We start from the raw sequence: 26899 nt of genomic DNA on the forward strand, positions 1-26899 counted from the left end.
GGTCGACATGAGTAAAACATTTAAAAGCATTAACCCTCGCAAGGCTGCCGGCCCAGACGGCATCCCAAGCCGCGTCCTCAGAGCTTGCGCAGACCAGCTGGCTGGTGTGTTTAAAGGCATATTCAATCTCTCCCTATCCCAGTCTGCTGTCCCCACATGCTTCAAGATGGCCGCCATTGTTCCTGTACCCAAGAAGGCAAAGGTAACTGAGCTTGATGACTATAGCCCCATAGCAGTCACCTCTGTCATCATGAAGTTCTTTGAGACTAGTCAAGGATCATATCAACTCTACCTTACTGCCACCCTAGACCCACTTCAATTTGCATACCACCCCAATAGATCCAGAGTAGATGCAATCGCCACTACTCTGTACACTGCCTTATCCCATCTGGACAAGAGAAATACCTATGTATAAATGCTGTTCATTGAGTATAGCGCAGCATTCAACACCATAGTACCCTCCAAGCACATCATTAAGCTCGAAGCCCTGGGTCTGAACCCCGCCCTGTGCAACTGGGTCCTGGACTTCCTGACGGGCCACCCCCGGGTGGTGAAGGTAGGAAACAACACCTCCACTTCGCTGATCCTCACAACACAGGGGCCCCACAAGGGTGCGTGCTCAGCCCCCTCCTGTTCTACTTGTTCACCCATGACTGCGTGGCCAAACACGCCTCCAACTCAATCATCAAGTTTGCAGACGACAACAGTAGTATGCTTGATTACCAACGATGACGAGACCGCCTACAGGGAGGAGGTGAGTGCTCTGGGAGTGTGGTGCCTGGAAAACAACCTCTCACTCAACGTCAACAATACAAAGGAGATGATTGTGGACTTCAGGAAACAGCCGAGGTTGCACCCCCCTATCTACATCGACGGGACGGCAGTGGAGAAGGTGGAAAACTTCAAGTTCCTTGGTGTACGCATCACTGACAAACTGAAATGAACCACCCACACAGACAGTGTGGTGATGAAGGCACACAGAGCCTATTCAACCTCAGGAGGCTAAAGAAACGTGGTTTGTCTCCTAAAACCCTAAAACGTTTACAGATGCACATTTGAAAGCATCCTGTCGGGCTGTATCACCGCCTGGTACGGCAACTGCACCGCCCACAACCGCAAGGCTCTCCAGAGGGTGGTGCGGTCTGCCCAACGCATTACCGGGGCAAACTACCCGCCCTCCAGGACACCTACAGCAGCCGATGTCACAGGAAGGCCAAAACGATCATCAAGGACATCAACCACCCGAGCCACTGCCTGTTCACCCCACTATCACCCAGAAGGCGAGGTCAGTACAGGTGCATCAAAGCCGGGACCAAGAGACTGAAAAACAGCTTATATCTCAAGGCCATCACACTGTTAAACAGCCATCACTAGCACATTAGAGGCTGCTGCCTGTAGGCATAGACTAGAAATGACTTTAAGAATGGAACACTAGTCACTTTAATAATGTTTACATATCTGGCATTACTCATCTCATATGTACAGTTGAAGTTTACATACAGTTAGGTTGGAGTCATTAAAACAAATTTTTCAACCACTCCACCAATTTCTTTTTAACAAATTATAGTTTTGGAAAGTCGGTTAGGACATCTATTTCGTGCATGACACAAGTCATTTTTCCAACAGTTGTTTACAGAGATTATTTCACTTATAATTCACTGTTTCACATTTCCAGTGGGTCAGAAGTTTACATACACTAAGTTGATTGTGCCTTAAAACAGCTTGGAAAATTCCAGAAAATGGTGTCATGGCTTTAGAAGCTTCTGATAGGCTAATTGACATCATTTGAGTCAATTAGAGGTGTACCTGTGGATGTATTTCAAGGCCTACCTTCAAATTCAGTGCCTCTTTGCTTGACATCATGGGAAAATCAAAAGAAATCAGCCAACACCTCAAAAAATAATTGTAGACCTCCACAAGTCTTCATCCTTGGGAGCAATTTCCAAATGCCTGAAGGTACCACGTTCATCTGTACAAACAATAGTACCCAAGTATAAACACCATGGGACCACGCAGCCGTGATACCGCTCAGGAAGGAGACACATTCTGTCTCCTGGAGATGAACGTACTTTGGTGCAAAAAGTGCAAATCAATCCCAGAACAACAGCAAAGGACCTTGTGAAGATGCTGGAGGAAACCGGTACAAATTATCTATATCCACAGTAAAACGAGTCCTAAATCTACATAACCTGAAAGGCCGCTCAGCAAGGAAGAAGCCACTGCTCCAAAACCGCTATCGAAAAGCCAGACTACGGTTTGCAACTGCAGATGGGAACAAATATCATACTTTTTGGAGAAATATCCTCTGGTCTGATGAAACAAAAATAGAACTGTTTGGCCATAATGGCCATCGTTATGTTTGGAGGATAAAGGGGGAGGCTTGCAAGTCGAAGAACACCATCCCAAACGTGAAGCACGGGGGTGGCAGCATCATGTGGTGGGGGTGCTTTGCTGCAGGAGGGGCTGGTGCACTTCACAAAATAGATGCCATCATGAGGGAGGAAAATTATGTGGTTATATTGAAGCAACATCTCAAGACATCAGTCAGGAAGTTAAAGCTTGGTTGCAAATGGGTCTTCCAAATGGACAATAACACCAAGCATACTTCCAAAGTTGTGGCAAAATGGCGTAAGGACAACAAAGTCAAGGTTTTGGAGTGGCCATCACAAATCTCTGACCTCAATCCTATAGAAAATTTGTGGGCAGAACTGAAAAAGTGTGTGCGAGCATGTAGGCCTACAAACCTGACTCGGTTACACCAGCCCTGTTAGGGGGAATGGGCCAAAATTCACCCAACCTATTGTGGAAAGCTTGTGGAAGGCTACCTGAAACGTTTGACCCAAGTTAAACAATTTAAAGGCAATGCTACCAAATACTAATTGAGTGTATGTAAACTTCTGACCCACTGGGAATGTGATGAAAGAAATAAAAGCTGAAATAAATCATTCTCTCTACTATTATTCTGCCATTTCATTTTTTTTTTATAAAGTGATGATCCTAACTGACCTAAGATAGGGAATTTTTACTAGGATTACTAGGATTAAATGAAAGGATTAAATGAAAGGAATTGTGAAAAGTTTAAATGTATTTGACTAAGGTGTATGCAAACTTCCAACTTCAACTCTATATACTGTATTCTACTGTATCCTAGTTTGTTCCGCTCTGACATCGCTCGTCAATGTGTATATAGTCTTAATGCATTCCTACTTAGATTTGTGTGTGTTGGGTATATGTTGTGTAATTTGTTAGATATTACTGCACTGTCCGAGCTAGAAGCACAAGCATTTCGCTACACCCGCAATAACATCTGCTAATCACGTTTATGTGACCAATACATTTTGAATTTTGAAATTTTGAATACAAAAACGTTGTGTTTGGGGCAAATCCAACATTACTGAGTACCGTTCTCCATATTTTCAAGCATGGTTGTGGCTGCATCATGTTATGGGTGTGCTTGTCATCGGTAAGGACTCTGAGTTTTGGGGGGATAAAAATAAATGGAATAGAGCTAAGCACAGGCAAAATCCTATAGGAAAATCTGGTTCAGTTTTCCAACAGACGCTGAGAGACAAATTCACTTTTCAGCAGGACAATAACCTAAACACAAGGCCAAATATACACTGGAGTTGCTTACCAAGATGACATTGAATGTTCCTGAGTTGTCTAGTTACAGTTTTGCCTTAAATCGGCTTGAAAATTTATGGAAATGACTGTCTAGCAATGATCAACAACCAAGTTGACAGAGCTTGAAGAATTAAAAAATAATAATGTGTAAATATTGTACAATCCAGGTGTGCAAAGCTCTTAGAGACTTAGCCAGAAAGACTAACAGATGCAATCAATGCCAAAGGTGATTCTAACATGTTTTGAATACTTTATTGAACACTGTTTTTTATGTGGTATTGTGTGTAGATGGGTGAGAGAGAAATATATTTTATACATTTTCAGCCTGTAACACAACATAATGTGGAATACTTTTTTACACACACACACACACACACACACACACACACACACACACACACACACACACGGTATATTCCTCTTTCTACTCTCTCCCTCTCTCTCTCTGTCTCTTTCTCTCTTTTTCATCCTAAACCTAAAGAATGGCAATTGGACTGTTTTCTCTGCTGCCGCATGGCAAGCGGTACCGGAGCGCCACGTCTAGGACCAAAAGGCTCCTCGAGCTTCTACCCCCAAGCCATTAGACTGCTGAACAATTCATAAAAATCGCCACCGGACAATTTACATTGACCCCCCCCCCCCCCTCTTGTACACTGCTGCTACTCGTTGTTTGTTTGTTACCTATGCATAGTCACTTTTCCCTACCTACATGTACAGATTACCTCAACTAGCCTGTACCCCTGCAAACCTGACTCAGTACCGGTGCCCCCTGTATATAGCCTCGTTATTGTTATTCTTATTCGGTTAATTTTTATTATTACTTTTTTTTTTTGCCTACTTGGTAAATAAAAAGTAAGCATTTCACGGTAAAGTCTACACTTGTATTCGGCGCATGTGGCAAATAAAGTTTGATTTGATTATGGTGTGGCTTACTCTTAATTTCTCCCTCCTCCTACTTCCCCCTCTCCAGTGAGCCCAACCTGCTGGTGCGTGCCTGTAACCAGCTGGGTCAGTTCCTGCAGCACAGAGAGACCAACCTGCGCTACCTGGCTCTGGAGAGCATGTGTACCCTGGCCAGCTCTGAGTTCTCCCATGAGGCCGTCAAGACCCACATCGAGACCGTCATCAACGCACTCAAGGTCTGTCTCTGTCAAACACACGTTACACGCACACTCTGTTCAGACGAGACACTGCTTTTTTTTAAATTAACACTTTGTTTTAAGTACTTTGCTAGTGTTTGTAACACATTTTATATCTTATTTTTTTCTCTCCAGACTGAAAGGGATGTGAGTGTTCGCCAGAGGGCTGCTGACCTGCTCTACGCCATGTGTGACCGTAGCAACGCCAAGCAGATCGTTGCAGAGATGCTCAGCTACCTGGAGACAGCCGACTACTCCATCAGAGAGGAGATGGTACGCGTCTGCTTGTGTGTATATTGTATGTTTTCCCCCTCTGAGTGCCTCTGGGTTTCTGCCTGCATGTGTGTCTTTGCGCTTATGTGTCTGTGTTATAGTGTGTAACCCAGCGGTCCCAAAACTGGGTCACCTGATGTGAAAATTGTGTCGTGGGAGAATTTGTAAAATTCAAAAAAAATATACATATATGATATCGTCTTTGTCTCAAAATCATTATAATGTGGTTAACCTTAATCGAAATAAAAATGATTAGAATCTAAAAGATAAAATTAAACTAGATCATGGGAAAAGGCCGCCCTTGCTCGTTGCACTTCAATCATTCCCACCGTGAATGGCTGGGCACGCTACTATGAAACCACACACTATTGCAGAGACTGACATACAGTTGAAGTCGGAAGTTTACATACACCTTAGCTAAATACATTTAAACTCAGTTTTTCACAATTCCTGACATTTAATCCTAGTAAAAATTCCCTGTCTTAGGTCAGTTAGGATCACCACTTTATTTTAAGTATGTGTAATGTCAGAATAATAGTAGACAGAATTATTTATTTCAGCTTTTAATTATTTCATCACATTCCCAGTGGGTCAGAAGTTTACATACACTTAATTAGTATTTGGTAACATTTGCCTTTAAATTGTTTAACTTGGGTTAAATGTTTTGGGTAGCCTTCCACAAGCTTCCCACAATAAGTTGGGTGAATTATGGCCCATTCCTCCTGATAGAGCTGGTGTAACTGAGTCAGGTTTGTAGGCCTCCTTGCTCGCACATGCTTTTTCAGTTCTGCCCACAAATTGTCTATAGGATTGAGGTCAGGGATTTGTGATGTCCACTCCAATACCTTGACTTTGTTGACCTTAAGCCATTTTGCTACAACTTTGGAAGTATGCTTGGGGTCGTTGTCAATTTGGAAGACCCATTTGCGTCCAAGCTTTTCCTGATTGATGTCTTGAAATGTTGCTTCAATATATCCACATCATTTTCCTCCCTCGTGATGGCATCTATTTTGTGAAGTGCACCAGTCCCTCCTGCAACAAAGCACCCCCACAACATGATGCTGCCACCCCCGTGCTTCACCGTTGGGATGGTGTTCTTCGACTTGCAAGCCTCCCCCTTTTTCTTCCAAACATAACGATGATCATTATGGCCAAGCAGTTCTATTTTTGTTTCATCAAACTAGAGGACATTTCTCCAAAAAGTATGATTTTTGTCCCCATGTTGCAAACCGTAGTCTGGCTTTTTTATGGCGGTTTTGGAGCAATGGCTTCTTCCTTGCTGAGCGGCCTTTCGGGTTATGTCGATTTAGGACTCGTTTTACTGTGGATATAGATACTTTTGTACCTGTTTCCTCCAGCATCTTCACAAGGTCCTTTGCTGTTGTTCAGGGATTGATTTGCATTTTTCGCACCAAAGTATGTTCATCTCTAGGAGACAGAACGCGTCTCCTTCCTGAGCGGTATGACGGCTGCATGGTCCCATGGTGTTTATACTTGAGTACTATTGTTTGTACAGATGAACGTGGTACCTTCAGGCGTTTGTAAATTGCTCCCAAGTATGAACCAGACTTGTGGAGTTCTATAAAAAAAATTCTTAGGTCTTGGCTGATTTATTTTGATTTTCCCATGATGTCAAGCAAAGAGGTACTGAGTTTGACAGTAGTATGCCTTGAAATACATCCACAGGTACACCTTCAATTGACTCAAATGATGTCAATTAGCCTATCAGAAGCTTCTAAAGCCATGACATAATTTTCTGGAATTTTCCAAACTGTTTATAGGCACAGTCAACTTAGTGTATGTAAAATTCTGACCCACTGGAATTGTGATTAATTGAAATAATCTCTCTGTAAACAATTGTTTGAAAAATGACTTGTCATGCCCAAAGTAGATGTCCTAACTGACTTGTTAACAAGAAATTTGTGGAGTGGTTGAAAAACGAGTTTTAATTGACTCCAACCTAAGTGTATGTAAACTTCCGACTTCAACTGTACCGTCCGTAATTGATATAGTAAAAACAGTGTATGGGGAGGCACAGAAACTCACATCAATACCTTTGTCAGATAACACTGTTAAATGAAGAATTTATGCTATTGCTAGCAATCAAGAGGAAAGTCTGACTGAACGACTCAAACTACCAAGCTTATGCTTTCCAAATGGACTTTAGCTGTGAGGGCCGAGATGCCCATGCATTGACTTTGGTTCGCTATACATTTCATGGGGTGCTATTCACAAGGACATATTTTTCTGTCTCAATTCCCAAGCATGAAACAGCATAGGGGATGTTCAATGTGCTGCGTGGGTTTTTTTACCAAAAACAGATTCCCTATGGGATCGAATGGTGAGCTTTTGCACAGATGGGGCTCCATCTATCAGGGAACAGGGGGCAGGCCTCTGCACTCTAGTTAGTAATGTGTCTCCTTCTGCCTTATGAACACATTGTATGATACACTGAGCGCAAATGGCGGCAGAAGAGCTAAGCACAGATCTCTGAGATATACTGTAGCAGGTAACTTTGATTGTAAACTACATCAAACCATATCGAATGCCTGCACTCCTGTTCGCAAAACTATGTGGAAATATGTGATCAGTGCATGACAGTGTTCAATTTCACACCAAGTCTTGGTGGTTATCGAGGGAAAGAGTTAGAAAGATTTTTCGCATTGAGAGAAGGAACTGTTGTCTTTCACAATGGATGTAAAAGAAACAGACTTGGTTGACTTTCTGTGTAATGAAAATAAAATAACAGCATGAGTAAGTGTCCCACACAAGTGATGACTGCTCACCTCCAAAGCTTGGAAGAGCACTTTGGGATGCACTGACTGGGGAAAAATAGTTTTGAACGGTCAACCAACTCGGGAATTCGTGCCTCTTTCTAGAGCTCGGACTTTCCGACCTAAAGATCACTGACGTCATGATCCGAGTTCCCAGTTGTCTTGAAAGCACCATAAAACTCATGGTAGACTACCCTTCGCCAGCTCATATCTGTGTGAAGCTGGATTGAGTGCTCTCGTCTGCATTAAAACCAAATATCGATCCAGGTTGGATGTGAAAGCAGAGATGAGGTGCACACTGTCGACCACGCCCCTTGACTTTGAGAAGCTCCGACGCGACATGTAACACAGACGGTCTTCTTTAATGGAAGCCAACTAATGGGGATCCATAATAAATACAAATACAAACAAGCACACCCATCTCATGTGGTGGTGATATGAGATGCATTTTGTCAGACTAATTTGCAATTGACTGCTCTACATTAAAAGTGTGATGGTGAGTTGAGAAGACAATCAAATACTGTTGGAATGTTTTTCAATTGACTGCCATAGTTCCAAATAAAAACGGAAACTTGGCTGTTAATAAAACTTTTTAAAAATCACATGGGTGGGTGGGGCTGCGAGAATTTTCAGATATCAATATGGAGTCGTGGGCCAACAAAGTTTGAGAACCCCTGGTGTAACGTCTCTGCTCCCTTCTCTCCCAGGTGTTGAAGGTGGCCATCCTGGCAGAGAAGTATGCGGTGGACTACTCATGGTATGTTGACACCATCCTTAACCTCATCCGCATTGCCGGGGACTACGTCAGTGAGGAGGTGTGGTACCGCGTCATCCAGATTGTCATCAACCGCGACGATGTGCAGGGCTACGCCGCCAAGACCGTCTTCGAGGTAGGGGCTGCCCAAGCCGGATACGTCTGGATCCAATGTGCTCTTTTTGTCTCAACCTGGAAATTCCTCAATCATATTCCCTGGTTGAGTACATTAGGGTGAAAACTTTTTTTAAACTATTGCAAAGGAAATCAAAACCTTTTTTATATATATATATTAATGAAGTCCTCCCTGTTTGAGTAATTTGTTTTTGTTTGTTGCCTAATGAACACGGCTCTGAAGACCCATAGCATTTGGCTATCGTAAAATCTGTTCAAATTACTTACGTTTTTAACTCTCCCCCTCTCCAGGCTCTACAGGCCCCAGCCTGTCATGAGAACATGGTGAAGGTGGGGGGGTACATCCTGGGAGAGTTTGGAAACCTCATTGCCGGGGACCCCCGCTCCAGGTGAGTGGTGGCCTCTCCCACATCAATGACATCAACCTGAGACGCACACAAATAAGCGGCTGCTCTTATTTTCTGATGTATTAATTAGGTTTTTCCCTTTTCTTTTTATGTTTCTACCTTTTTGTCATCCTTCTCTCTCCATCCTCCTCTTCTCCATTCTCATCCTCTCTTCACACTATCATTTTTAACTCTTTACCGCTCTTCTCACTTTCACTGTACTCTCTCGCTCTCTCTCTCTCTCTCTCTCGCTCTCTCTCGCTCTCTCTCTCTCTCTCTCTCACTCCTCCCTCTTTCTCATCCCTCTCTCCAGCCCTCTGGTCCAGTTCAACCTGCTCCACTCTAAGTTCCACCTGTGTTCGGTGCCCACGCGCGCCCTGCTGCTCTCCGCTTACATCAAGTTCATCAACCTGTTCCCAGAGACCAAGGCCACCATCCAGGAGGTGCTTCGCTCCGACAGCCAGATCAGGAACTCTGACGTGGAGCTGCAGCAGAGGGCCGTGGAGTACCTCAAGCTCTCCTCCATCGCCAGCACCGACGTCCTGGTGAGGACTGGGGATTTTGAGACAGGTTTATTGAGACAGTTTGGAAGGGTGGGCACGGGGATTGAACCCTGGTCTCCAGTGGAGAGACGTATATGTGACTGTGCCAGGGAGTGTTACCACTGCACACACAGCTCTTGCCTGGCTACCCCTCCATATCGCTCTGACCAACTGGCGTTTCTTTTCCACAATGAGTCTGGATTTGCCACTCTCCCCGACGATTTCTAGAATGTGAATACATTCTTACCGTTCTGATTGGTCCCAGAAACTGATGGGTTGGGCCAGAGCCGGTCTACAAGATGTCGTTATCAACTTTGATACTCTGATTGGTTAGATTTGTTACACTATCCAATCGCTGATAAATTTGTTTTGTACAACGGGCTTCATTTTAAAGTCATACGACTTCTACAGCAGTTTCAGACTATGTAGCGAACAGAGGAAGAATTTAGTGTGAGGCGTCAGGCTACCACAGCTCTGCATGTGTTTTTGTTATTTTACTGATCAATTTCACTTTTTATTGTTTACTGCAAATTATGTTGGCATTTTAAATGCACTTACAGTGCCTTCGGAAGGTATTCATGGCCCTTCACTTATTCCGCATTTTGTTGTTACAGCCTGAATTCAAAATTGATTTTCTCACACATTTACACACAATACCCCATAATGACAATGTGAAAACATTCTTTGCAAATTCACACCCCTGAGTCAATACATTTTAGAATCACCTTTGGCAGCGATTACAGCTGTGAGCCTTTCTGCGTATGTCTGTAAGATATTTTCACTCCTGGATTGTACAATATTTGCCTAGTATTCTTTTCAAAATTCTTCAAGCTCTGTCAAATTGGTTGTTGATCATTGCTTGACAGTCATTTACAAGTCTCGTCATAGATTTTCAAACAGATTTAAGTCAAAACTGTAACTCGGCCATTGTCTTCTTGGTAAGCAACTCTAGAGTAGATTTGGCCTTGTGTTTTAGGTTATTGTCCTGTCAGGTGGAACTGGAAAGCAGACTGAAACAGGTTTTCTTCTTTGATTTTGCCTGTGCTTAGCTCCATTCCGTTTCTTTTTTAATCCTGAAAAACTCAGTTCTTAATGATTACAAGCGCATACCCATGACATGATGCAGCCACTACTATCCCTATATGGAGGGTGGTATATGGAGAGTGGTACCCGTAATGTGTTGTATTGGATTTTACCCCCCAAAAAACACTTGGTATTCTATATAAAAAGTTTATAGGTTTGCCACATTTTTTGCAGTATTATTTTAGTGCGTTGTTGCAAACAGAATGCATTTATTTAATGTCTGCTTTTTAAAGATCTACCAATAGGTGCCCTTCTTTGCGAGGTATTGGAAAAACTACCTGGTCTCTGTGGTTGAATCTGGGTTTGAAATTCACTACTCGACTGAGGGACCTTGGAGATAAATATGTGGGTTACAAAGATGAGATAGTCATTCAAAAAATCTTGTTAAACACAATTATTGCACACAGAGTGAGTCCTTGCAATTTATTATGTGACTTGTTAAGCACATTTTTACTCCTGAACTTAATTACGCTTGCCATAACAAAAGGTATGACTACTTATTGACTCAAGTTATTTCAGCTTTTCACTTTTAATACATTTTGTAAAAATGTTGCTGTAACACAACAAAATGTGGAGAAAGTCAATGGTTATGAATACTTTCTGAAGGCACTGTAGAATACATTTCGATTTGACTGCAGGCCACAGAGCAGCAACAATATAACCTTGCAGTGTTCAGCTGTGGTGGTGTTCCAAATGTAAACCATAACTGTGACTGGTTTAGTCACATTGTCATAACTGTAACCACATAACAACAGCTACCATTAGCCTTGTTTATTTACTTGCCTGGTCAAAGAATGTTGTCTCTCCTTCCTCCTCTCTCTCCCTTTCTCTCCTTCCCCTCTTCCTCTCCCTCCTTCCCCCTCTTCAGGCTACTGTGCTGGAGGAGATGCCTCCCTTCCCAGAGAGGGAGTCATCCATCTTGGCCAAGCTGAAGAAGAAGAAGGGTCCGGGTGCCGTGTCGGTAGAGCTGGAGGACGGCAAGGAGAGAGGAGAGCTCAACGGTGGAGGGGACAGGGGGGGCGAAGCTGCCATTGCAGCCTCTAACGCTGTGAGCATCCAATTCAATATACTCTATCTACATCCTTAATGGCTCCTATTCTCTACAAAAAAAAGTGCATTAAACCCCTAGAGTTGATGTCTGCGCACTCTCTGGAAATCTAATTAGCATTAAAAAAAAAATCCCGATCAAAATCCGTCTGTTTTTTGCATGGGCTGTGTCTCAATCCACTGCATCCGCCAATGGCGGCCTTCTGCAGTGGAAGGTGGCCAAGCTACAGCGGTGTTTGTCAGAGCATGAGACACCCCGAAAACATCTGTAGCGTCCGAACCACTACGGAAAGATGAGACTTAAATATGGGTCAAAATAAATAAATACTAAATCCAGATCTTTCTTATACACTATATATACAAAAGTATGTGGACACTCCTTCAAATTAGTAGATTCGGCTATTTCAGCCACACCCTTTGCTGACAGGTGTATAAAATCGAGCACACAGCCATGCAATCTCCATAGACACACATTGTCAGTAGAGTGGCCTTACTGAAGAGCTCAGTGACTTTCAACGTGGCACCGGCATAGGATGCCACCTTTCCAAGTCAGTTCGTCCCCAAAAAATTCTAACAAATCGTCAGCCCTCGGTTGCAACACTCACTTCCCGGTTCCAAACTGCCTCTGAAAGCAACGTCAGCACAATAACTGTTCGTCGGGAGCTTCATGAAATGGGTTTCCATGGCCAAGCAACCGCACACAAACCTAAGATCATCATGTGCAATGCCAAGCGTCGGCTGGAGTTGTGTAAAAATCTGCGCCATTGGACTCTGGAGCGGTGGAAACACGTTCTCTGGAGTGATGAATCAGGCTTCACCATCTGGCAGTCCGACGGACTAATCTGGGTTTGGCGGATGCCAGTAGAGCGCTACCTGCCGGACTGTATAGTGCCAACTGTAAAGTTTGTTGGAGGTGGAATAATGGTCTGGGCTGTTTTTCATGGTTCAGGCTAGGCCCCTTAGTTCCAGTGAAGGGAAATCTTAACGCTACAGCATACATTAACATTCTAGATGATTCTGTGCTTCCAACTTTGTGGCAACAGTTTGGGCAAGGCCCTTTCCTGTTTCAGCATGACAGTACCCCCTTGCACAAAGCAAGGTCCATACAGAAATAGTTTGTTGGGATCGGTGTGGAAGAACTTGACAGGCCTGACCTCAACCCCATCAAACAGCTTTGGGATGAATTGCCAGGCCGAATTGCCCAACATCAGTGCCCGACCTCACTAATGCTTTTGTGGCTGAATGGAAGCAAGTCCTCGCAGCAATATTCCAACATCTAGTGGAAAGCCTTCTCAGCAGAGTGGAGGCTGTAGCAAAGGGGGGGGGGGGGGCAACTCCATATTAATGCCCATGATTTTGGAATGAGATGTTCAACAAGCAGGTGTCCACCTATCTCTCAGATACAAGACAGACACTTTTAAACAAACTTCCTTTTTGATGTTTTTTTTTGTTTACATGCATTAATCTGTTATTCAATGTGTTTCTATGGGCTAATAGCAGTAAGGCCAAACTCAATGTTTCATAAAAATAATTTAAAATAATAATTATACCTAAAGGGGTCCTAAAATTAAAAATCAAATAGCTAAATGATCCTTTCTTTGACCATCTTAAAAGATAGCTTAGTAGACCCCCTCGCCCTTGTCATCTTTGTTCTACGAAGGGAAAATAAGTTTGTAGCAATTTCAAGACGCAGCACAATGACATAAATCACTTGCATTCAAAAACTGGCAGCAGTTGAAAGAGATGGCGATCGCTTTAGAAAAAACAATCACTGTAATGGATTTAGTTTAATATTGAGCAATATATTCTCAAAGCACTGCTATTATACAGTTGTTGTTTCTCTCGCTCTCTCTCTCTCCCTCTGTTTTCTCTCTCCCTCTGTTCTCTCTCCCTCTGTTCTCTGTCCATCTTTCTCTTTGTCTTCCAGTCCACCCCATCCCCTTCAGCGGATCTGCTTGGCCTTCGTTCGGCCGCTCCCGTTAGTGGGGCCGCTCCCAGTGCAGGCAGCCTATTGGTTGATGTGTTTTCAGAGGCAGGGCCTGCAGCCTCCTCTGCCGGCGTGAACGACGACGGCTTCCTGAGGTGAATGTTCACCCTGTGACTAGAAGACTCCCATAGATTACCCCCCCCCCCCCCCTCTCTGTGGGGGAGAAATTCAAAGCTGACCTTAGATTAGTGGCAACTTGATGTTTGGTGTGGTTATGTTTCGTAGTTATCCCGATGCACTGTAGTAGAATATGAAGCTAGCTCTTGAAAATGAGCGTTGTTGTTTTATTCTTGTGGTGCTTGCCGTCTGTGATATGTGCGGGTCCTCTGTCTTGGTCTTTCTATCAGTCATTCTTCTTGTTTCTTCTGTGTCTTATATGTGTAATCTTGTCTGTTCTCTTTTTATCTTGCTGTGTATGTGACTGTCTTTCTCTTTTCTTACTTTCTCTCCTTCCCTTTTTCTATTTCCCACTCTGTGTTTTTGCGTGCATGTGTGCGTGCGTGTGTGTGTGCGCGCTTGGTCCGATAATGTGCGTGATTGTGTGTCTCTTGTCTTCGATTGTGATTGGACATTGGCAGCGCTCTTCACGCTCCCGAGGCCTCTGACTCCCCATTGGTGGAGGGTCCTGGTGACTCGGAGTAAGGGGCCAGTAATAAGATGGCTGACTGTCATGTTGCACCCAAACACACATGAACACTGTCGTTCTTATCTAAACTAAAGCTATTTAGGGAGGCTGCATGGGCATCTCAACCTTAGACTAGTCACATGGACACATATACCCTCTATTGCATGTGGGTTGTTGGATTATGTTATTGTAGCCTACCTATGCTTTGTGCTTCTTCAAACATACATGTACCACACTTTTCTTTTTTTTTACCAGCAAAATACTTCTCATTGTTTATATTAATGCTGTCAGTTTTGGTGAATTGGATCTAAGTGCTCATACTAACCCACCTCTGCTTTTTCTCTTCTTCCTCCTCCATTTTGTTTGTCATGCCTCACTGCTTTGGGTCTCTCTCTTCCTCCCTCTCTCTTTATTCCTTTTTCTATCTGTAATTCATTTTGTCCCCTTCAAACACATTTTACATTCTCTCACACCCCCCGTATTTTCTGTTGGTGCTGTCATTCACCTTTCCTTATTCATCCTTTCTCCATCCCTCCTTCCTCCTCTCAGCTCTGCTCCCCCTTCTGCGGCCTCTGAGGATCCTGCCCCTCCTCTGCCCGAGTCAGACGAGCTTCTCAACAAGTAAGAGCTTTAGCTCGCTCGCTCCTCTTTTCTCCCTATCTCTCTCTTTCCGGCGGGGCTACCTTGTTTTTGGTTCTATCACTCTTGAGCAAAGGTATCTAACAATCTACTGGATTGACAAAAAAACATAAACTGTGTAGATGTCAATGACATCTGTTATGTTGAGTCATTCACGTGTGGTAAGATACATCTACAGTTGAAGTCGGAAGTTTACATACACTAAGGTTGGAGTCAATTAAAACTCGTTTTTCAACCACTCCACAAATTTCTTGTTAACAAACTATAGTTTTGGCAAGTCGGTTAGGACATCTACTTCGTGCATGACACAAGTAATCTTTCCAAAAATTGTTTACAGATTATTTAATTTATAATTCACTGTATCACAATTCCAGTGGGTCAGAAGTTTACATACACTAAGTTGACTGTGCCTTTAAACAGCTTGGAAAATTTCAGAAAATGATGTCATGGCTTTAGAAGCTGATAAGCAGTGCCTCTTTGCTTGACATCATGGGAAAATCAAAAGAAATCAGCCAAGACCTCAGAAAAAAAATTGTAGACCTCCACAAGTCTGGTTCATCCTTGGGAGCAATTTCCAAATGCCTGAAGGTACCACGTTCATCTGTACAAACAGTAGTGCGCAAGTATAAACACCATGGGACCACGCATCCGTCATACCGCTCAGGAAGGAGATGCGTTCTGTCTCCTAGAGATTAACGTACTTTGGTGCCAAAAGTGCAAATCAATCCCAGAACAACAGCAAAGGACCTTGTGAAGATGCTGGAGGAAACAGGTGCAAAAGTATCTATATCCACAGTAAAACGAGTCCTATATCGACATAACCTGAAAGGCCGCTCAGCAAGGAAAAACCCACTGCTCCAAAAACGCCATAAAAAAGCCAGACTACGGTTCGCAACTGCACATGGGGACAAAGATCGTACTTTTTGGAGAAATGTCCTCTGGTCTGATGAAACAAAAATAGAACTGTTTGGCTATAATGACCATCATTATGTTTGGAGGAAAAAGGGGGATGCTTGCAAGCTGAAGAACACCATCCCAACCAAGAATCACGGGGGTGGCAGCATCTGTGTGCAGAACGGAAAAAGTGTGTGCGAGCAAAGGAGGCCTAAAAACCTGACTCAGTTACACCAGCTCTGTCAGGAGGAATGGGCCAAAATTCACCCAACTTATTGTGGAAGGCTACCCGAAACGTTTGACCCAAGTTAAACAATTTAAAGGCAAATGTTACCAAATACTAATTAAGTGTATGTAAACTTCTTACCCACTGGGAATGTGATGAAAGAAATAAAAGCTGAAATAAATAATTCTCTCTACTATTATTCTGACATTTCACATTCTTAAAATAAAGTGGAGATCCTACCTGACCTAAGACAGGGAATCTTTACTAGGATTAAATGTCAGGAATTGTGAAAAACTGAGTTTCAATGTATTTGGCTAAGGTGTATGTAAACTTCCGACTTCAACTGTATATGTTTGCCTGCAAAGTGAATTGATATTGCGATAGGATGGCCTGACGGAAGAGTTACAGTAACTTATAGGTAGTGTATGTACCACCACATGATTGACATTTTATAAACAGCTAATGATACATGATGATAAATCCTAACACTTTCATTCTCCCTCACGCACGCGCTCACACACTCACTTTCTCCCTCTCTCTCTCTTGTCAGATTTGTGTGTAAGAACAACGGTGTGTTGTTTGAGAACCAGCTGCTTCAGATTGGCATCAAGTCTGAGTACCGCCAGAACCTGGGTGAGTTTGGCCTACGAGACAATGCGGGGAGATGCTTGAATCCTAAGTCACATTTGTCACATTGATGTGAGTTCTGGGAGATTGCATTATGTGTGGGTTTCAAGTTAGGATTCTTCCCTTGAAGTATTAACCCTTTTCATGCAGATCAGTCCTATGTGAAACACATTAGCCTATATGCTGTAACCTTATTGAACTGATGTCTGTACTATTCTATAGCTTTGCTAAGTACGTCTGAGCGTGCACAGAATGTAATAGATGGCGTCATTTAGTATTTGTGTTCGCATCCTAGCTTTGTCATGTCCATTTTAGTATACAGAATGTTTTATTCAGTGGTAAGCTACGCTTCAGTGGGTGAGTGAGCATAATGCATAACTTGGCTACTGTGTGTGTATAGTGCTTTTACTGATGGGATGGGTGGGTTAACGACTATCCATACATGTTGTACTGTAGGTATGAAGAATTATGAATTATAATGCATTATAAACTGGAACGAGTTGGTGTGTAATGCTGCATTATAGCCTGAATAAGGGAGTATACATAACAATACATAATGCATTTTAACATGTATGTGTTATTTTGGAAATGTCACCTAAATGTGTCCACTTGACATAATATCTTCTAACGTGTGTGTGTGTGTGTGTGTGTGTGTGTGTGTGTGTGTGTGTGTGTGTGTGTGTGTGTGTGTGTGTGTGTGTGTGTGTGTGTGTGTGTGTGTGTGTGTGTGTGTGTGTGTGTTTTGTTTTCTCTAGGGAGGATGTATCTGTTCTATGGCAATAAGACCTCGGTGCAGTTTGTCAGCTTTAGCACCACAGTCAGCTGCCCAGGGGAGCTGCAGTCTCATATCCTTCAATGCATTCACTTTCTGTTCTCACACACACACTGGCACACACACACACACACACACCTATCTTGCACACTATGTGTTAATGTTGTCACGATAGCATAATTTTGACTTAGATACTGATACCAGGTTTAGTATCACAATACGCGATACCATCACAATACTCGATACCAAAATGATACCACAGCTAAAAAAAGAAGGCATATTAGCCAAAGTCACAAAATGGCAGTTGATCCAGACAGATGAACTCTGCTACTGCTCTATTCAGTAACGGGGACAAATTTTAACATCAATATCATTACATTTTTATTTTTTTACGTCAACATTTTTCAGAGACAGACATGTATGCATTAAAGGGGAATGGAAACAATAGGCTTTAGAACACCAGGTAACTGTAACTGTAAATCGCCATATTGGCATTTTTGTTGCATCACTGGCAAGAATTCCTGAATTTACTGGCCAGCTTTACGAGGTAGTCACCTGGAATGCTTTTCAATTAACAGTTGTGCCTTGTAAAAAGTTAATTTGAGGAATTTCTTTCCTTCATGTGTTTGAGCCAATCATTTGTGTTGTGACAAGGTAGGGGTGGGATACAGAAGATAGCCCTATTTGGTAAAAGACCAAGTCCATATTATGGCAAGAACAGCTCAAATAAGCAAAGACAAATGACAGTCCATTATTACTTTAAGACATGAAGGTCAGCCAATCTGGAAAATGTAGAGGATAAATTCATTAGAATTAACTGCCTCTGAAATTGCAGCCCAAATAAATGCTTCACAGAGTTCACGTAACAGACACATCTCAACATCAACTGTTCAGAGGAGACTGCGTGAATCAGGCCTTCGTGGTCGAATTGCTGCAAAGAAACCACTACTAAAGGACGCCAATAAGAAGAAGAGACTTTCTTGGACCAAGAAACACAAGCAATGAACATTAGACCGGTGGAAATCTGTCCATTGGTCTGATGAGTCCAAATTTGAGATTTTTCGTGCTGAAGGTGTCAATTACCATGAGACCGGCAGTTCTTTGCTTGACAATCACCGTCTGACAAAATATCATGACTGCCACAGCCCTAGGCCTACCCATACCTCTAATAAACGTTGTTCAAGATCAAAATCCTAACAATAGAGATGTTTCCGTGTTAAATGCAGATGTTTAGTATTAGTGGATCTCTTTGAATAGCTTTACGAAGTGTTTTCATTCCCCTTTTAATGAATCAATTACACAATCATACAATAAATGTGACTTTGTTTTTACCAATCCTACTCCCTCCTATCCCCCCCCCCCCCTTCTATCAACATAATGGTAATAATTTATTTGAATGGTAAATCTCGATTGATAAACTGGATAAATCATGATGTAGCCTATTCACAATACAGGGGAATGCGTATTCAATATGAGTGTGTGCATGCATTGAGCTGTCGAGTTTGTTTTGGCCGATTTCATGAGGCTACAGATGATAAACAATCTGTTTCCCTTACATTTGGGACTTATTTTATGGTACTGATCAACAACATTTGCATAGAAGTAGCGCATCTTTTTATAAAATAAGCTGTCTCTTTAACCAGTCAAGTAACATATTCTTGTACTGAACCGTTTTTCATGTTCTAGTATCAAAGTTTCCGTATACTGTGCAACACTATGTGTGTCCGTTGGGTTGCAGGCTATACTTGCATGTATTTAACACACATAGCTATATTCAATATGCAGTCCCCCCTGTGTGGTCTCTAGTCCTGGCTCTGTTCCTCTCCTTGACTGGCTTTTCCACAGCTCAACGTGCAGACCAAAACAGTGGAACCCCTAGTGGAGGGAGGAGCACAGGTGCAGCAGGTCATCAACATCGAGTGTCTGACTGACTTTATTGATGCGCCGCTGCTCAACATCAAGTTCAGGTACACGCGCGCATACGCACCCAGATTATTACACAGGACATACAATACAAACACCTCGCAATCACGCACGCAAGATCAGGAGTATCCCAAACATACACACACACACACACACACGTTTTGTCGTCTTCAATTTATAAAGGTGTGTATGTTCCTCTCAGGTATGGGGGAGCCCTGCAGAACATCTCTCTCAAGCTGCCTGTCACCATCAACAAGTTCTTCCAACCCACAGAGATGGCCGCCGCAGACTTCTTCCAGCGCTGGAAACAACTCAGCCAGTGAGTGAGATTGTGTGTGTTGGGTGCGAGCATGTAAGGGGGTTGTGTGTGTGTGTCTGACTTTTCTTCTCTTTTCAGGCCCCAGCAAGAAGCACAAAAGATCTTCAAGGCCAGCCATGGCATGGACACAGAAGTGCTCAAGGCCAAGGTAGACACACACACACACACACACACGCTTGAGGCATATTCATTTAATTCCCTTTCCTGCTGAATGTCTACCACATCCTACTCCCTCCTATTCCCCCCTCACCCCCCCCCCCCCCCCCCCCTCTTGTCTCTAGTTGCTGGGCCTGGGGACAGCCCTGTTGGAGAATGTGGATCCTAACCCAGAGAACTATGTGTGTGCCGGAGTCATCCAGACCAAGGCCCAACAGGTCGGCTGCCTGCTGAGACTGGAACCCAATGCGCAGGCCCAGGTACGCGCACGCGCACACACAAACTACACACACACAAATGTACATGCATACACACACACAAATGTACATGCATATACACACACAGAGTCCGTCTGTCCTTCTCTGTGCTGCTCTCATTGCATCACTCACTGCTGTCTGTGTCTTTCTGTGTGCTGCTGCAAATCAAGCCTGGCGAGCAGGTAACACACAACTGGACGTGTTCTCTTTCGCTCTCTTTCTTTCTTTTCATTCCCCTCTTCTCTCTTTCACACCCTTTTTACACTTTGTTATTCACTTTTCCCTCCACATTGATTCTTCCGCACTTTCTCACTGACACCCCAGAATTTAACACTTGAATCTCCACATTCTCTCTCTTTCTCTCTCTCTCTCTGTCTCTCTCTCTGTGTGCGCAGTGTTAGACTCGAGGTTGATAATGTGTCATCAGTGTAACTCCATTCTACCCTCGTCTCGTGTTAAACTTTTAGATGATCCTATATATACAGTGCCTTCAGAAAGTATTCATACCCCTTGACTTATCCCACATTTTATTGTTACAGCCTGAATTCAAAATGGATTTTTTTTTTACCCATATATACACACAATGCCCCATAAAATCATAAAGTGATTTTTAAAAAATTAAAAAATAATAATAATATTATACAGAAATATCTCATTTACATAAGTATTCACACCCCTGAGTCTATACTTTATAGTAGCACTTTTGGCAGCGATTACAGCTTTGAGTCGCCTTGGGTGTGTCATCAGCTTTGCACATCAGGATTTGGGGATTTTCTCCCATTCTTCCTTGCAGATTTTCTCAAGTTCTTAAATTAAATGGGAGCTGCGGTGAACAGCAATCTTCAAGTCTTTCCACAGCTTTTCAATGGGATTCAAGTCTAGGCTTTGGTTGGGCCACTCAAGGAATTTCACATTCTTGTTCTGAAGCCATTCCAGCGTTGCTTTCTCTGAATGCTTAGGGTCATTGTCCTGTTGGAACGTAAATCTTCGCCCCAATCTCAAATCTTTTGCACTCTTGAAGCAGGTTCTCATCAAGGATTTGCCTGTATTTGGCGCCATTCGTTGTTCCATCTATCCTTACCAGTCTCAAAGTCCATGCCGCTGAAATGCATCCGCATAGCATGATACTGCCACGGTAGGGATGATGTTAGACGGGCGACGATCTGTCTGTTTTCTCCAGACATAACACTTTCCATTCAGGCCAAAGAGATACATTTTTGTCTCATCAGAATCTTTTGCCTCATGCGCTGAGTATTTCAAGTGCCTTTTTCCAAACTGCAGGTGTGCTGTCATGTGCCTTTTTCTTAGGAGTGGCTTCTTTCTGGCCACTCCTATAAAGCCCAGATTGGTGTAGTGCTGTAGAGACCATTGTCCTTCTGTCAGGTACTCCCATCTCAGCCAAGGAACTCTGTAGTTTTTTCAGATTGGTCATTGGGTTCTTGGTCACCTCCCTTGCTCAGTTTGGTCGGACGGCCAGCTCAGTCAGAGTCTGGGTAGTTCAATATTTTTTTTACATTTCCCAATGTTGGAGACCACTGCTCTTGCAAACTTTCAACACCCAAGAAATAGTTGTATACCCTTCCCCAGATATATACCTCATCACAATCTCGGAGATCTACGGACAGTTCCTTGGACTTCATGGTATAGTTTCTGTTCTGACATGCACTGTCAACTGTGGGACCTTGTATAGAGTGTTTCTTTCTAAGTCATGTCCAAACTGAGTTGGCCACAGGTGGACTCCAACCAAGTTGTAGTGACATCAAGGATGATCAAAGGGAATTGAATGCACCTGAGCTCAATTTGGAGTGTCATAGCAAAGGGGTGTTAATATTTATATGTGAGAGATTTCATTTTCTATCAATTTGCAAACATAAAAATAAAAAAATCATTATGGGGTATTGTGTGTAGATAGGTTTGAAAAACCAATATTTAATCAATTTTGAATCCAGGCTGTAACAACAAAATGTGGAGTAAGTCAAGGGGTATGAATGCTTTCTGAAGGCACTGTATATATAGTATGTGGTTTGAACTTTACTGACCACCCTGTATGTTAATTCATGTTTAAGGGTGTGTGTGTGTGTGTGTGTGTGTGTGTGTGTGTGTGTGTGTGTGTGTGTGTGTTTACTTTTACCCATGTTAAATCTGTGTCTGCTCTCTGTCAGATGTACCGGCTGACTCTGCGCAGCAGCAAGGACACTGTCTCCCAGCGCGTCTGTGACCTCCTGGCAGAACAGTTCTAAAACCCTGAGTCTAGAACCCACCCAACGCGACCCAGGCCATCATCATCATCATCACGCTCTAGACACACCGAGACTAGCGTTTCAATTCCCCTCACCCCACCCACTTCATCCCCCCCACTCCCCGATCCTGAGGTTGCCAAGAACAAAGAATCAACGAGAAGGAAAAATACCTACATAAGGGAAAAAAAGCAGCCGTTGCCACTTACACGACTGCCCTATCATTGACATTTATTACTATTGTCACGATTATAATTCCGATTCTTATTATTATTATTACTGTTTATTATCATCGGCGCTGCAATTCTTGTTTTTTTCTGTGTTTACCTGTGAACGTAAGTGTATGACTGTGTTTCAGAATCGTGCTGGTGTGTGTGTCCTGTTTTTCTCCGTCCTGTCTATTTAAGCATGGACTTGTGGACTTGTGATGACAGCTGGTGTGTGTCCGTGCGTGTGTGATGCATGGGGGAGGGTGGGGAATTCTGTGCATCGATTCCGCAACATTTCAACCTTAGACTATTCCTTGGAGTTGCATGGGAGGACCAGTTCTACATACACATACACACATTCATGTTTAATACACACCCAGATACTCTCACATGTGGGCACATACATGTGTATATTTGTACATGCTTAAGTGTCTATGTAAAGTATCTGAAAAGGGTTCTCCTTTAGTGGGAGGGAGGGGTAAAATGAAATCACTAAAGAAATGGGACTCTTCTGTGTAAAGGTCCAAAACAACACTCTAAACCCCCACCTTCACCCCAACCCCATCTCTTCTCCACTCTCTGCTGTCCCAGACCCCCACCGGTTATACATCCCAAGGGCCTCTCAGTATAATCCCTGAGATATAATATTCCATAAAAGAATTCCGGCACATTCCCAAGTCTACAGTTCCGCTTAATTCCAGTGGAAATGGCCAGTGCACTTTAGGTGGTTCCAAGAGACCTCAGTCCATCAATACCCCACAAACGCATAAACACACCACCCCCTCACACTTACCCCATCTTTCTGGCTTGTAACCATACTTTATATATAAACTCAAATGATTCTGTACCTGTTTGTGGAATATATATATATATATATATATATATATATATATATATATATATATATATATATATATATATATATATATATATATATATATATATATATATAAAAGTGTAATGAATTACCCCTTATCTTTTTTTTTATTGTCTCATCTTTCCTTTTATTAGTAGTGGAGTTATTTAAGTTTTTGTATGTTTCTTTAATGGTGTAATGTTGTGTTGCTTCTGTTGTGTGTATGTGAAAGGTAGTGTGAGAAAGTAGGGCCAGCAGTGTGTACCCTGCGAATAGGGTAGAGGGGTCAGCTAAAAGGAGAGCGAGATGGAAGGAGAGTAGCAGGGTAGCTGGTCTTGTTTACAATGTTAATCAGACAGCGATGAGGTTGATACTTGACTTAAACCTGTCATAAATCCTACTTACCACCACCGTAAGTATGACAACAGATAAGGTGTCGTGAAAACTGTTTATTTCAGATTAGCAATGTTTTTTGACACTTGAGGCAGGGAACATTGGTTGAGAGCTGACATGGCGTGTTTTACGATGGCTTATGAAATGTTTATGTCGTGCATAAGTAAGCATTGAGCAAGCTTTATTGACGGGGAGTTCAGGTGGTAGTTGGAAGGAGTTAGAGGGCGGTGGGCCAGTCCGTGTTCACATGAAGAGTGAAGAGGCAGAGCAAAGGCCTAGTATTCGTTATGTTATTTTTTTCCCGTGTTGAAAAGAGGGAAGGGATTGGAGAGTAGAGTGCTGCTTGATACCGGGATTGACTGAAAAAAGAGGAGTACCTCAGAACTTGATCTCTAAACACTCACAGGCTTGTGCACACACACATCACAAATACTTACCTTATGGTATTACTTGGGAGAAGATTGATTGTAATCTTTGAAAACACAACCAACCACAAAGACACTGGACAGCACTTATCTGTAAACTCACATTTCAGACACACGCACCCACATGTCCATTCTTAGAGATGAGAGGGAGGAGGAGAGAACTCAAAAGACCAACTGTCAATCACAACTACTGGGATCGAGTCATCAGGGGTGGGCAACGTGTGTGTGTGTGTGTGTGTGTCAGTGTACCACGTGATAAAAATATCCTAAATTATCTTTGAGACATGGTCATATTAGTTTCAGCAGGAGTCACTTAGACGTCTAACCCATGCAGCATTGGAGGAACAGTCTGATCATTGTAGTGGAAACTGTAGAATCATTGTGTGTGTGTGTGTGCACGTCTATGCAGTATCCGCTAGCTAATGCAGCCCCGTGTATCGGTGTTAAACCTGTGAGATACCTGTGTTAGATTTAAAATTTACTCTGTACTGAATAATGTGAAAGTAAAACTATGCCATATACTCTACCACTGGCTCTCTTTTTCTTGATGGGAAAGTGTGTGTGTGATGGTGATTATGATGTCCGTCAAGAGGAAATTCTTTCCAAAGCTCACCACAGTTCCACGTCCGCAACAAGAAACTGATATGTGTAAGTGCTGGGCTTGAGCAAAAGCCTGTACACACAGCAGCTCTCCAGAACCGTAGTTGGATGTATCGCATAGTCCTATCAATAAGAACTCATCACATTGACTAAGTAGTAGATGTAATGTGAATAATTGAATAAACATTGAACATTAAATAAAGATCCTGTTGTAGTTCAACTAGTACTTTAAATTATATTTTCCAGTAGCTTGGTGGTAGTTGAACTAAATTCAAATCTAGGTAGTGTTTTAACTTGTTTGCCATGTAGCGGTGTAGCTAACTACTGGAACTAGACACTTCTGATTTTGATGTGGATGAAGTAGGCAATAAGTTCCTTTTTCGGCATCAGACTTGCGTAACTCTCACTTGAAACTGTTTATGTTTAATTGGCTAAATAACACATTGTTAACATATGACCCCAAAGTGAACTGTTCCTGCAATTTGTAGTCTGACATATTGGATTTACATATGATACTTTTTCATTAAGTAGTTTGGATGTAGTGAACTACTTCTTCAAAGTAACTTTAGTCAAGTAAACTATATTTTTATTGAGGGTAGCATTATTGTAGCTTAACTTCCAGTGTGAAGTAATTGGTAGCTTGGTAAACTATATTTTCAGAGTAGCTTCCCAAACACTGCATGTTACCAACCTGTACCTTCAACCTAATGGCTGAGGATTACTTTGAAGCAGTGATGAAAGGGCGTATGTCACAGAGGAGGCCTTTACAGATCATTTAGGCAGCGTTTACACAGGCAGCCCAATTATTGACCGATCAGATATTTTGCCAATTCAGAATTCGGCTGCCTGTGTAAACACAGCTCAAGTGTGCAAAGATAACAGATTCCATACTCACTGTCATCTCGACATAAGAGCCTTTTTTTGGACCCAGATTAATCCTAGTCCTTGACTAAAAAAGCATGATCAATGGAGAAGTGTTTGGGAAACCGACCCTCGATCCACATATAGATTACATTTTTGTCTTCTAGTGTGAGATGAGATGTGATTTTTCCTGATTAATCAGAAAGGAACTCCTGATTTGGTATTACATCCTCCTCTATGAACAGGTCAGAGGGGGAGGGAAAGTGACCTACACCCAAACCCATTATTCACATGTTCCCGATGTCCTTTGTTATGCTGATCACATCTATTTTTTCCACTCCGGACACTTTATCTGGACGTGGTTCGTCAGGACCTCCATCAGCCGAAGCTAAGTAGTAACATTAACATGATGCCTTCTAATTGCAGTCGCTGTACTCATAATATACAGGAGAACGATCACCTTACGGCAAGGATAGCTGTGCTGCAAGCCCAGCTTCAGACGCAATCATTAGGCAAGGGTAATTTCAGTGTAGGAAAGGATGAAACAGCGTCTGTGCCACCAGTAAGTACAGATAGTAGTATAAATCCCCTCGCACAGTCCCCGCAGCCGGACAACTTCCTCATGGCTTCTGGAGGGAAATGCTGTAGGAATGCTCACCCGGTGTCGCTCATTCAGCCGATAGAAACGAGTCGGAGTCAGAGGCCAAGCCTTCTCTGGTCTCTACTCCTCCCGTTACGGGGTCTGAGACGCCAAAGCCTCCCAGAATTAGTTCTGACAAATTGAAAACCCTAGTCATTGGCGACTCCATTAGCCGTATTATTAGACTCAAAACGAATCATCCAGCGATCAAACACTTTACCAGGGGGCAGGGCTACCGATGTTAAGGCTAATCTGAAGATGGTGCTGGCTAAAGCTAAAACTGGCGAGTGTAGAGAGTATAGAGTTATTGTTATCTACGTCGACACCAACGATGTTAGGATGAAACAGTCAGAGGTCACCAAGCGCAACATAGCTTCAGCGTGTAAATCAGCTAGAAAGATGTCGGCATCGAGTAATTGTCTCTGGCCCCCTGCCAGTTAGGGGGAGTGATGAGCTCTACAGCAGAGTCTCATAACTCAATCGCTGGTTCAAAATG

General features: G+C 42.8%; 1 protein-coding gene across 3 annotated transcripts in view; it reads left to right on the forward strand.

Annotated features, from left to right (window-relative positions):
• LOC129823229 (AP-2 complex subunit alpha-2-like) overlaps positions 1-24828 on the forward strand; it is a 53524-nt gene extending 28696 nt beyond the window's left edge. Inside the window, exons 7-22 of one of the 3 annotated variants that reach the window (XM_055882114.1) lie at positions 4595-4763; positions 4899-5036; positions 8518-8700; positions 8991-9088; positions 9399-9630; positions 11579-11758; positions 13685-13839; positions 14323-14382; positions 14919-14990; positions 16679-16761; positions 17511-17599; positions 19370-19494; positions 19653-19769; positions 19848-19917; positions 20051-20185; positions 22345-24828. In XM_055882114.1, coding sequence (XP_055738089.1) covers positions 4595-4763; positions 4899-5036; positions 8518-8700; positions 8991-9088; positions 9399-9630; positions 11579-11758; positions 13685-13839; positions 14323-14382; positions 14919-14990; positions 16679-16761; positions 17511-17599; positions 19370-19494; positions 19653-19769; positions 19848-19917; positions 20051-20185; positions 22345-22422 — 1984 coding nt within the window. In that variant the 3' untranslated portion in view covers positions 22423-24828. The remainder of the gene's footprint in view (positions 1-4594; positions 4764-4898; positions 5037-8517; positions 8701-8990; positions 9089-9398; positions 9631-11578; positions 11759-13684; positions 13840-14322; positions 14383-14918; positions 14991-16678; positions 16762-17510; positions 17600-19369; positions 19495-19652; positions 19770-19847; positions 19918-20050; positions 20186-22344) is intronic. The other 2 variants (XM_055882120.1, XM_055882130.1) reach the window with 2 other exon arrangements.
• The last annotated feature ends 2071 nt before the right edge of the window (positions 24829-26899 follow it).

Source organism: Salvelinus fontinalis, chromosome 2 (genome assembly GCF_029448725.1).
Source record: "Salvelinus fontinalis isolate EN_2023a chromosome 2, ASM2944872v1, whole genome shotgun sequence".
NCBI classification, from domain to species: Eukaryota; Metazoa; Chordata; class Actinopteri; order Salmoniformes; family Salmonidae; genus Salvelinus; species Salvelinus fontinalis.